The sequence below is a fragment of the Jaculus jaculus genome, chromosome 6, assembly GCF_020740685.1.
Source record: "Jaculus jaculus isolate mJacJac1 chromosome 6, mJacJac1.mat.Y.cur, whole genome shotgun sequence".
NCBI classification, from domain to species: Eukaryota; Metazoa; Chordata; class Mammalia; order Rodentia; family Dipodidae; genus Jaculus; species Jaculus jaculus.
Genome location: NC_059107.1, coordinates 97,030,901 through 97,043,326, shown reverse-complemented (window position 1 = coordinate 97,043,326; position 12,426 = coordinate 97,030,901). Strand labels below are relative to the sequence as shown.

General features: G+C 51.3%; 2 protein-coding genes across 4 annotated transcripts in view; both read right to left on the bottom strand.

Moving 5' to 3' along the window:
- Hoxc4 (homeobox C4) overlaps positions 1–12,426 on the bottom strand; it is a 64,273-nt gene that overhangs the window by 38,831 nt on the left and 13,016 nt on the right. The gene's annotated exons all lie outside the window — the stretch shown is intronic.
- On the bottom strand, positions 3,135–6,471 carry Hoxc8 (homeobox C8). Its single transcript, XM_004649915.2, has 2 exons — positions 6,036–6,471; positions 3,135–4,687 (listed from the first exon to the last, which is right to left on the bottom strand). Exons 1-2 carry the CDS (start codon positions 6,469–6,471, stop codon positions 4,395–4,397), a joined length of 729 nt encoding a protein of 242 aa, XP_004649972.1. The 3' UTR covers positions 3,135–4,394.

Here is a 12,426-nt window from a genome sequence, read left to right as displayed (position 1 = left end):
AAAAAAATCTAGTTTAATATCTGAGCAGCGGGAACCTGGTTTCAGAGGACCTATTTAAAAAAATTATTGTCTTGAATTCCACCTTCTGCATTAAAATTCTAAACACCCCATTTCTCCAGACTCCTAATTTTGGTGATGAGCCAGTGTGAGGAGTCCAGAATACATTCTCCCATAGATACGATTGCCGGTGGGCCAGCCACTTTCCCCAAGGCTGCGGCTCTGAGAGTGAGCAGCCCTTGGTTGGCTTTGGGCTGACAAGGGAACCTCACAGGCTAAATGTTCCCCCACCCCAACCAACTGGGGATACCTTTGCCTCCTCCCCAAACTTCTTCCACAGTAACCAAAGCAGTTCCTTCAGCCGGATGCGGAGACCTCGTTTCTTTTACAAACCCACCCATAAATTTTATAACAGGTAGTTAAAAATTACGACAGGGAAGCCCTGGCCCAGCTTTTCACAATGGGCAGCGGGGAGAATGGGACCGCACTGCGGGCAGCTCGCCGGAAATTTCACTTCTACACCGTGGCACAACCTGTCCTCCCTAATTGAGGCTGGGGGTGACTTTTCAGCTGCCAGGTAGTCGCTGGGGCATCTCATTGGGAAGATGAGACCGAGGAGGCCAATCCACCCTCCCATGCAAGGAAGGGTTCACCAAGGAGCCCTTTAGGCACACACTATACTGCAGCGCCCCAAATTTCTCCAAAGCCCGCATTTCCCTTGGCTTCAGCAATAGGGGAGTGGGGAGGGAAAGAAAATGCCAAGAAAAAAAAAATTTAAACCAGAGAAACGAATTTGCCCCCTAACTTAATAGCTGCATTATCCGGTCTCTAGCGTTGAGATTAGAATAATAAATCCAAAGCGAAATGAGCGAGATGCTTCAACTCAGCATTTTGAAAGATACTATTTTTCACAAATCACAAATAGCTTTCGGAAGCCACTTTGATTGGCTAATAAAAAAGTAAAGACTGAGGGAAAGTCGTAGCTGCAGCAGCCGAATGGTACCCATTCCGGTAATGGGACGGCGGCAGCATTTGGGAGGATGCATCCCGCTCGCAATTACGTTCGCCCATAAAACGGGGTTTTAACCTCATTTTCTTTCCAAACGAGAAAATAGGGGCGTTGGGCGGGGGGGGGGGGCCAGGGGAGCGGATGCCTCGTGAGGAGGCTGCCGGGGCTCTTTCCGTCTGACCCTCGTTTTGCCCAACATTTCTAGCAAAGCCGGGCGCCAGACGCACCCCGCCCTCCGACGCGACAGGCTTGGGGCCACGGACATTGCAGAGCAACCGAGCCTGGGACGAATGGGGCACTTGGTGTTGTGTATGTTGAGGGGAGCGATAAGGACGAATGGGGCACTTGGTATTGTGTGTGTTGAGGGGAGCGATAAGGCCCTTCAGAGCAGCTTAAGGCACGATGCATCCCATTCAGCTACTGCGCCAGATATTTTTTTATTCATAGCGATCATCATTTTACCATTAAAAATAAAATGGCCTTCCCTCAGCCATCTCTCAGAGTCTGGTGGAAAGGCTTAGGGTCCGAGGAAAATGCTCCCTTTTCAGGCCTCCTGATCTAATAACCTATGTTTTCCAAAGTAAAAGGGGTCACCTGGGTGGCGGCAGCGATCCCCAGGGTCGGTACATTTGCCCCAGGTTCCTGCTCAAAGTTGTCTCCAGACAGACATTCCACCCGCTCCCCCCACCCAGCCTCTCTTGGACTCAGAACCTCTAAGAACATCCTAAGAACATCGTCTGACCAAATCCTGTACCATTTTTTTCATAGGAGCCAAAGATTGGACCCCAGGAAATACTTGGCTAGGGCCTAGAATAAAAATGAGAATGTGAGAGAGGGGGCGAGAGAGCAAGAGAATATGAGAATCTGGTCTCAAAAATACCTCAGTCTTTAGGGGTCTGGTTTTAAAGACCAGAAGATCCTCACTCCTCCCCTTCCCCCTCTCTTGGCTGAGTCAGAGGTCTTGTATCTCTGGAATTTGAGATTATTTGACCAGAATCTTATTGACATAAACAGATTTGTGTCTAAGACCCTCCAGAGAGAAATGAGCAAGAATGGATCCCTGAGCCTCCAACTCTTTACGTTGGGAAGTATAGATTCCAGTGGGGTCTCTCCTTGCTTTGCTACCGCTGAGCTGAGGGACTGTTCATTGAGCAGGTCCTCTGTCCCAGGCCACTGATCTGCACACTATGGGAGCTGAGCAATTGCCAAGTTGAAGCCTGTCAGGAGCTGGCTTCAAATAGCCAGAACAGAGATTGGAGTGGACAAGAGGGCTGGGTGTCAGTAATGGCCCAGTGTGCTGGCTGAATTTGAATTTCAGGAAGGAGATCCAGGCTGCTTGGTCCACCAGCTCATCCACTGCCCCTTCTCTCCACCAGGCTGAAGCTTCCTCACCCCTACAGAGGTATTTTCCACTCAAGCCCTCCTGAGAGCTCAGCTACCTGAGCTTCACACTCTCCTCATCTGCTTCTCTGTTCCAATGCTGTGCTGGGTGCAAGGGTCAGCCACATGTAAGGGATAGGTGGAGATCAGAAAGGACCCAAGGCCTCATCCTTGGCCCCTGAAAGAAAAGGAGACACAGCAAGGGCATAGGACAGATTCTTTGTGTGGGCACAGCCCAGAGATGAAGAGGAAGAGGGTGAATGAATGAGATGTTTATTCCCATTGAGGTCCTACCATCTATTAGCACACTTTGTTTTGTTTTGGAAGGCAGCTATGCTCGGCACTATACCACCAGCGCCCCTTTGTTTTGTTGTGGATTGGTACTGATATACCCCTTCTTCCTCCTCCTCTCCACCCACTCACCTCTGTCACCTGCTGTCCCAGCCCTGCCTGCCCTCTTCCCTCCCAGACTTCTCTCCACATGAGGTCTACCACGCAAAAGCTGATCTGTGGATCAATGTTGGGAAAAGAGAATAAGAAGAAACAGAATGGGAGAGAGTTGTGGAGAAAAAGCAAGTCATTCCAGTTGAAATATTTTTCTCCTGTTTTTAATTATGACTCACGTATACAATACAAAGTACTTGGACCAGGAACAGGTTTGTAGGGACACAAATCTACATTCATAGCTGGACATAAAGACAAATAACCAAAAATTATTATTATAGATATATTTTAACGCTTTTTTTCTTTTCGAGCACATTGCATAAACAGAGAATTCAAGACAGAGTTAACTATACATTCAGTGCAGTTTAGTTCTATTCTACTGGGGTTAGAAGCACAATAAAAGCGCACAGGACCGGCGGGCTAGGCAGTCTCAGTTGTTGGGTTTTTCTTAGTGAAATAAGCAGCAACAAACACAACAAAACCGCATTACGAGTACTCTCAAAGCAGAAGTCTTTCTATAGGTAGTGATAAAATACGTTGGAGGTTTCCTTCTTTCTTTTTTTTTAATTTTTATATTTTTCTCTTTTTTTTGCTCCTATAGTAGGATTTTTTTATTTCTCTTTTTCTTTTTCAAGATTATTGCAGGTTCCCTTTAGGTAGTATGTTAAAGATTTATTATTATTGTTATTTATTTTCATGATTATGGTGATTTCTGAGCGCAAACACTAGTGTAGCCCAGAGGAAGCCAGGAAGCTGGGCCCAAAAGAACAGACATCAAATAGCAAAGGCAAGGAAGGCATGGGTCCCAGTGAGTGTAGGATGGCTAGGTAGGATTTCAATGATAATGCAGGCCTCTAATGACCCCCTTAGGAAGAGGTATTAGAGAAAGACCCACATCTTCAGGTTTCCATTAGGTTCCTGGAGAAAGTCATGGGGTTTCTAAACAGGGAGCCTTAGAAAGGGGGAGGGGATCTTCCTTGCTATCTTCCTTATTCATCCTTCTTTTTCCTTCCTTTCTTTTATTCTTCCCTTTATTTTTTTTAAATTAACTCCAGTATTCTAATCTGATACAAGCAAAGCCAAGAGTCCTCTTCCACATTTTGAGGGACTCTTCTTTAAAATAAATACCAGAGAAACAGGGAGGTGGGGAATGTGGTGAGAAGGGGCTGCAGAGACCCAGAGGGGGAGAGAAGGCCAGGACTCAGACCTTAAAATCCAGGAAGGACTCAGAAGGCAGAAGTAGGGACGTGTGTGTGTGTGTGTGTGTGTGTGTGTGTGTGTGTGTGTGTGTGTGTTGGGCAAGGAGCAGAATACAGAGATTCATTCAGAACTTTCTGCTATGTCTCGGGTCTCCCCCCCCTTCAGCCCCCAAACAAATAAAGAACGGGGAAAGTCCAAAGGTAATAAAACCCGAGCTGCAAGTATCTGACAGGTAGTTAGAGTTGTGAGTGTCATTCTATTCTCTATAAAAGCAAATGACAGTCGTAAACTTCTCAATTTATCTGCTACCATAAAACGAAACTTCAAGGGAGTTGCTAAAAGGGGGGTGATTTTCTCTTTTTGCTTAGTCCTTGTTTTCTTCTTTTTCCTCTTCTTCTTTCTCTTCTTCCTCGTTTCCTTCTTCCTCCACCTTCTCCTCATCTCGGGCCCCAGGCAGTTTATCCTTGTTGTTCTCCTTTTTCCACTTCATCCTTCGGTTCTGGAACCAGATCTTCACTTGTCTCTCGGTCAGTCCCAGGGCATGAGAGACTTCAATCCGGCGCTTGCGTGTCAAATAAGGATTAAAGAGAAACTCCTTTTCTAGTTCCAAGGTCTGATACCGGCTGTAAGTTTGCCTTCCACTGCGCCGCCCCGGAGCTGGACAGAACAGAACCCCAGTCTGGTTATGTCTGGGTTGTGGTAGTGGGGCTCCATTTCCCTTGCTACTCTGCCTCCCCTAAAGTTTTGCCCCTAGAGTCCCCAATTCCTCTCCCTCCTGAGGATGAGGCCATAGCAGTAAGCAAGCAAGGAAAGGAAAGTTTGGGGGTTGCTTTGGCTTGTCTTGACCTCAGGAGGTGGGTGAGGGTGGGGCAGGAGCTTGAGGGGACCCCCATGAAAACCCCAGGAGCCCTGTAGAATCCCACCAGAACTGTAGCTCAGGAAACTGGCCCTTGCAGCTTTGTTTACAAGTGCAGAGTGGCATTTAGTGATCTGGGCTAGGGTCACAATCTGTTTTCAAAAGAAAGGAAAAGGCAAGGGGCTAAAGGGGTGGGGGGGCTCTGTTCACTGCTCTCTTTCCTTGCCTCTTTCTGCCTAATGCTTTTCCAATAAGAAAAATAATTGATCTCCTGGAATCTATCACGACTCTGCCTGATTGCTAACTGGAGACCAGCAAATAAATCACAGGCCATCTCTGCCGGAACTTGTGGCTTTATCGCTTCCCCCTGTACTTCGAAATTGGGCCATGAGGGGCCACCCTTAGAGGGGCTCGTGACCTGAGCCCCTTTGCAAGAGACCTCAAAGCTCTTGATTGGAAAGTTCCTGGCTAGGGTTCCCTGAATCTCAGAGAGCCCTAATCTGCATGCCCTTCTCCTTGTGAGCACTCTTTCCCTCTCTTCTCAGGCTGCCCATTTTCTCTCCAATTGGAGGAAATACAGAAAAGTTGGGGTAGTGGCCTTCAGGTTAGTTCTCTGAGATCAGGCCATGGGTCCCCTGAAGAGCCTGAATGCCCGTCCCTGGGGTCTCACCTCTCTTTCTGGTTAAACTAGAAAACACATGGGGTCTGGGGTCTGCTTTTTCAACCCAAGACAGCCTGGCCACTGTCTTGGACTTCTGTCTTTGGAGAAACTGGTCATCAACTACAAAGACTGATAACCTCAGGGTCCTCTTTCCCAGCCACCTCGCCAACTTTGACTTTAGAGACGGGGAGAGACACAGACAGACAGAAATGGAGGACCAATCTTTAACCCTTTGCACCCACACGTCATCATTCCCTCCATCTTCACCCCAGTCCCCACCATGACTCAAGACCTTCTCCCCACCCTCAGCCAAGCCTTCCCAACCTCCAAAAACCCACACAGGCACCGAGGTGGAGGTGGGAGAGACCCCCAAAGTCAGAAAGGAAAAAGAGGGTAGACAAAAAAAAAGAGGCGAGGGAGGGGGGAGGAAGACCCCGGAGCGGAGCGCGGGAGACCATAGGGGGAAAAGAGAAAAGGAGGCTTCTCACCGTGGGGTCTCATCCATGGGAACATGAGGCTGGGAGACGAGTTTTGATTTAAGTGGCCTTGTCCTTCGCTACTGTTAGTGTTGGCGGAGGATTTACAGTCGGGATATTGCACCACGCTCGCCTCTTGCTGAGCCCCATAAAGGGACTGTCTGGGGAGCGCCTCGTAGCCATAGAATTTGGAGGCGTCTCCGTGGCAGCTCAGCGAGCACGGGTTCTGCTGGTAGCCCGAGTTGGAGATGCCGGAGGTGCCGTGGTGGAAGAAGTCTTGGACGTGGTGCGAGGCGTGCTGGAAGCCGGGCGCCGAGCCGCCGGGCCCGTACACCAGCGCATGGCTCCGGCCCACGCTCTGGGGGAACCGGCAGTCGTAATAGGCCGGTTCCAGGGACTCGCCGCCTTTGTATTTGGAGAACAGGGGGTTGACGAAGTAGGAGCTCATGCTGGGTACATGAAAACCCGCGGGCCCCCTCCCCTCTGGCTCCCGGCTCCCCCGCCCCGGTACCCCCGAAACTCCCCTCCCCCCGGGATCGAACCCCGGGCCGAGCTGGCTCCCCCGGACTGGGCTGGGCTGGGGGCTGGGCGGGCGGGCGGGCGGGGGGCGCCCGGTGCGGTGCGGTGCGGTGCGGAGCTGCGGGGTCGGCGCGGGCGGCGGCGGCGGAGGCGGAGGCGGCGGCTCTGCTCACTGGCGGTAGGTAGAGCTCGCGCTAGCTCTCACTCAGCTCCTTCCTTTAACAGCCCAGGCGAATTCCTCAGACTCCCGGCGGTGGCGGCGCTTACACGCGATTCGCGTTCATCAATCCACGACATGAAGACAGGCGAGAGAGGAGAGAGAGAGAGAGAGAGAGAGAGGAGAGAGAGAGAGAGAGAGAGAGAGAGAGAGAGAGAGAGAGAGAGAGAGAGAGAGTTGAGGGGTTCAGGGCTGGGGGGGACCGGGAGCCTGGAGAAAGGGGAGGGAGGAGAGGGGAGGGATGGGGGTGTGGTGTGTGTAAGGGGTGGTGAGCCAGCCCCAGCTAATGACCAAGGCCAGCTTTTCCAAGGTATGCACTCCTATTTGAAGGTACCCTTTTTTCCTTCCTGAAAGATTCCTAAGGCATAGGGTCAACTCAGGTTACCTCAACAGGTAGAAGACCCCAGGGGGAGAATGTCAACAAGCTAGAGCTGAGACCCTAACCCGAAAGGTGGGCTCCCTAGGGGGTCCTTATGTCTTTGAGGAGGAATGAACACTTCAGGAAGGAGACCCTTCATCCTCTGCCCCCTCCCCCTGGGTCTGAGGGTCTGAAGCCACCCTGTCTTCAATACTCTTTCCCTTGACTGCCATGGATGAAGAGGAGGAGCGCGGGGGGGAGGGGGTTACTCCATATACCCCAGCAGGGTCACACTGTCCCTTCAGATAGCAGTTCCTACAGGGAGCAGGCGACCCAGGCAATAGCCTCGAGCTTGGCTGGGGGGTGGGGGTCTGAGAGCAAAGCTATTTATGGGGACTGAGAAGGGAGGGATAGCTTGTGTGTCCCTGGCTTCTGGCTGGACTGACTCCAGATGCTTCCTAGGAGGCTAATTCTATCTGTATTGAAGGGTTGAAGAGGGCCAGAGTAGGCCTCTCACTTGTCTCTACATACCACCACCCCATAGGAAATGCCAGCCCAGCCTGGCTTCTGAGCACCCACCTCTTCTCCAGGCAAGCTGCCCAGACCAGGATGTGGGTGGGAGCTGTCAACAGACACTCTTTAAATATTTACCCTCACTTTCTCTGGGGGTTCCCCCATCCCTAAAATTGAAGAAATTTGAGTTAATTCTAATGGGGAAAAGAACCTTGGTCCATCAACACCTTCCACTGGCCATATAGTGTGTATGTACCATCCTGTGGGCTTAACACAGTGAGAAAAAAAGAGAAAACGACAGAAGCATGTATATGTGTGCTGTATGTCTATGATTGAAGATGAATGAAAATGAATTTTCTCCTGTCCTCCTCCTCCATAGTGTGTAAGGTTGTGTGTGACACACAAGGCTATCCTGGGGCACACTCAGAGCACACACACAGAGGCACACAGACACACACACACACACACACACACACACACACACACACTGTAGGTGTTCTATTACCCTCTCATCCTGAGACACATCGAGTGTGTGCTCATTGTACACTGGCATACACATTCCTGGGAGCATTGCCACTTCAAAATGTGCACATGTGCACGCTAGGCACAACATGCCTGACAAACACAGATGCAGGTTTTGGTCTTTTGCATGATGAAGAAAAAATACGGCCTGTTTTTATTTCACATCCTGGGGATTTAGGGTTGACTGAGGAAGGAGGTGGTTAGAAAACCAGATCTTTTCTTTCTGCATTCCCATCCGGAGCTGAGCTCTGGGGCTGGAGGAGAGAATGGCAGTGCAGGGAAGGAGTAGCAGCCCTCTCGTTGCCCCTCTATTAACTAAATAATAGCTTGGGGAACGGTCATTCTCAGACAGATTACTAGAAGAGATTCACTGGTGTCCACACAAGAAACTCGACCTGGAACCTTTGCATTTAAAGGACTCACCCCCATTTGACTTAGGGACTGTTTAAACTCTTAGACACACTGCACTCTGGCCCTGGAACAGCAGGGAAGGTCAGATGAGGACTGTGCCAGGGCAGCAGACCTCTTTAGAGTCCAGGACAGTGGAGGGCACTGCAGGGCATGTCTACCACCAGCCTACTGCATCCTTGGCTCAGCCCTGCGGGTCCCAGGAGCCCACAGCCTACTCTGGTGTGGGGCTGAACAGGGGGACTCTGGGCTCCCAAGCACCTGGGTCGCCGGGCACTGTCATAAATACTTCTTCTCTGCCTGGAAAGAGGAGGCTCAGAGGGCCGTATCCGCTCGGGGGCCTGTGCCTTATCTTTTAGGGGGTGGGGGTCTATTTCGACATTTTATGGTCCAGCGAAAACCCTGCCACAGAGCTATTCTTCCGGGCCTTTGTGTCTTGGAATGCCACTGTCCCGCCACCGCTGCCGGCCCTGAGAACCCACCAGTCCTGCAAACCCTGGTTGGACTTGCTTTCCCTTTTTGACGGATTCCCTCGCCTTTCGTTTATTTAAAAATTATTATTACTTTTTTTTTTTTTTTTGCTTTTTACTTTTGCATGTATCTGGTTTATTTCGCTCCCTAAGACTGGAAATAAAGAAACCGCAAGCAACCATCCACGCGCCGGGGCCGTCTCTGTCCCTCTCCCGAGACCTGCACCGCCCTTTAGGTACCACGGATTTATGTTCGTTTGTCCGGGTCATTCTTTTTTTTTTTTTCTTTTTTTTTCCCCCCTGTGTTAACTATGCGCTGCCTGCTACGCACTTATCTCCTTTGCAAGCGATTATTTTTGATGCCTGCCCTCTTTCCCCTGCAGAGCTCCCTGGCAGAGCCAGGGCCCATCTCTCGCTGCCACTCGCGAATTATTTACACCTCGCAGGTGAGAGGATTGATTCGCTATGAGCCGCGGGGCCGAGCCAGGCGGAGGCGCGGGGCCTTCCTGCGGCGGCTCCCAGCCGGGCCTCAAATGTCAGAGGACCAGGCGGGCTGGGGACACGACTGCCTCTAACATTGAGCAACAGCGCCACCTCGTGTCCACTTTGTCCAATGCATTACGGCCGGGGAAAAGCCAGCAGAGCTCCAGGCTGGGTCCAAAGGTGGGAAGGAGGAAGAAGGAACCTTCAAATGGATGCAAAAGAGAGGGGGGGTTCCCCACAGGGAGTTGCCACTGCACCGCTATGCCCTTGTTTTCTAAATTATTGAAATAAACCTTGTGAAAGGTACCACAGTGTTCTCTCTGTGTTACCCTCTTTCTTTGAATTAAGAGACATTGTGCAAAAGAAAGCCGCAACTCCCACCCCCTCCCTCCCCATTCAGACGCTTCTCAAGCCTTGGAACACCTTCGCATTAGCGGACGCACGACCCGAAGAACTCACGACCTCCTGCCCCGCGGCGCGCACCCCGAATTCCTCGGTCCTCTTACCCTGATGCAGACCCGCACGGCCCATCCCACACCGCGGATGCCGCCGCAGGCCCGCCGGCAGGACCTTAGGGTGGGCCTCGGACTTCTGCAGCCTGTGTGCCCCCTGGCTGGTAGCCCAGCCCTCCACCTCGCGCGCTCTCCACCTCTCCACCTCTCTCTCCCTCACAGCCAGCGGTGTCCTGTTCTCCGTGGGCCATAGACAAAACATTCCTATAATCCGATTTCAAAGGAAAGAGTGTCCACCTTATTTAAACCATAAAACAATTAAGCCCAGACGTCTAGCCAGCTCCGCGCTGCTGTTTTGTTCAGCCCCATTCAGAACCTCAAGCAGGGAGACAAACAGGGCCATAAAAGTGGCATTTCGGGGCTGCGGAAATGTACCTATCCACTGCCTTCCCAAGTGGAACAACCTTTAGGGTTTTGTGATTCGGACAAAGGGGCAGAGGAGAGGTGGGAGGGGGGAGATCAGGGGAGGAGGGCGTTTGCCTCCCTCTCTCGCTTGCTTTCAAGTCTTCCTCCAGATGTGTGTAGTGTTGTTTTAATTTATAAGGGATAATGGATGAAATCGAATCCAGTACTGACCCGGAGACTGGGAACAGTGGGCCGGGAGGATGGGCCTGCTCACAGTCCTACTCTCGCAGTCCAAGCCCTTCAGCTCTCCTCCTTGCCGCAGCAAGGCTAGCTGGGGCCGGCAGGCTTCAGGAAGCAGGCCGCGCTGAGCGAAGCCGATGGGAGGCGACAAGGCCTTGGAGCAGGGAGTAGGGGCGGGGTGGCAACCCGGAAACACCGCAGAGCTAGGACAGGGAGAGAAGCCTGCACCCTGGCTGGTCAGACCGAGGGAAAACAGAATGTCTTGGCTCCCATCAAGTGCGTATCTTGGGCCAGGGATACAGCATAGCAAAGGGTCAAGAGGAAGGGAAGATACAACCCCCCCCCCCCACACACACACACAGAGGAGAGGGAGGGGGAGGGAGGGAGGGAAAACTATAGGCAAACCACATTTCCAATGGACCAAGAAAACAATGCTTCTGGAATAGGGTTGAGGTGTTTTAAATGGGAAAGAGGAACAATGTGTCCACAGCAGCTAAGTCCATTGTTGTGACTTATCATCATCCCTAAATATTACAGGAAAAAAAAAATCTCATCCCTTCCCACCTTCTTCCAACTCCTCAGATTGGAGTGGCTGATGGAAAGAGAAATTAGGAGATACAATAATAGGGTGAGAATGGTTCCTACACATGTCTCCACCAATCCTGAAAGGTGATGCTTTGGAGGGAAAGGCACATGGACTGGCCTGGCAGCATCCCCAATTATTTTCTTTTAGTAGGTGCCCTCTGAGTATTCAGAGCAACACTGTGCCCTTGGCAGAGTGGGCAGCCTGAGATATTGAATGGCTATATTTCAAGCAGTCTTATTTTAATAGTTTCCAGATTGGGGGATTTCTGAGAAAGGGGGCACCGGCTGAGGCATACCCAGCAGCTCATGTCTGCTTCTGATTAGCAGATGAAAACTGCTGGTTCTAAGGAAGAAACTCTGGGGTACAGTGGAGCCCACCAGCCCCACCAGAAATCGCCACAACTTCATCCTTGGGGTAAACACAGCCACCAGGGAGCACCCCACTCTTGGCTAATCTCTAACCAGATTCCTTGGGCCCTTGCCTCTGTACCCCTAGGAGCACTACAGCTGCATAGCATGACCTGGTCACCAGCCATCAACATTTAAACTAAGCATCAATAAGAGAGAAGGGCAGAGAGGAGCTGAGAATGAATACATTGAGAAGGAACAATTCTATGTTTACATTTCACCTTCCTCCCTCCTTCCTTCCTTCTTTCCTTTCTTCCGTCCATCCCTCCTCCTTTCCTGTCTTCTGTGGTTCTTTGATCCCTTCCTCTTCCCTCTTCTCTCTCTCTCTCAGTTCAATCCTCAGTGCCTGTTCCCATGCCTGTCTCCTAGTGCTGAGGCCTGCATGGTCTTCCTCCCAGCTGAACACCCTCTCCAGTCTTCTTTCCCAGCCATCCCTCAAAGCACCAATGTAACCAGGCAAGAATCCAGCCTGGGCCCTCACCCAGCACCCAACTTTTATCTTCACCTATCTTTTCTCTCACGTACTCATAAATTATTACAATTACAGCCAGCCAAAGCCATTCACACAGTGTTCACCACCGCCACCCCCCCTCCACACACGGACCATCTAGCCACCAGGAAAACTCATAGGCAGTCAGTGGGGCAGACACAAGCTAGGCCTTTGCCTTAGCAGCTGCCACCCCTTCTTAGAGCCCCCACCCCCATTCTGCCCTGCTAGACAGAAGCTGCAGGCAATGGCCCTTTCCAAGGTAGAGGGAGCCCCTTCCCTGGCTCCAGCCACCCCCAGAGGATTTCAGCACTGGCTTCCTCCTCCACAGCAGCA

Excerpts from the sequence above, each read along its gene's own strand:
- Hoxc8 (XM_004649915.2), bottom strand. The coding sequence starts at position 6,471 with ATGAGCTCCTACTTCGTCAACCCCCTGTTCTCCAAATACAAAGGCGGC. Across the intron at positions 4,688-6,035 it reads CCCATGGATGAGACCCCACG|CTCCGGGGCGGCGCAGTGGA; the intron begins GTGAGAAGCCTC and ends TGTTCTGTCCAG.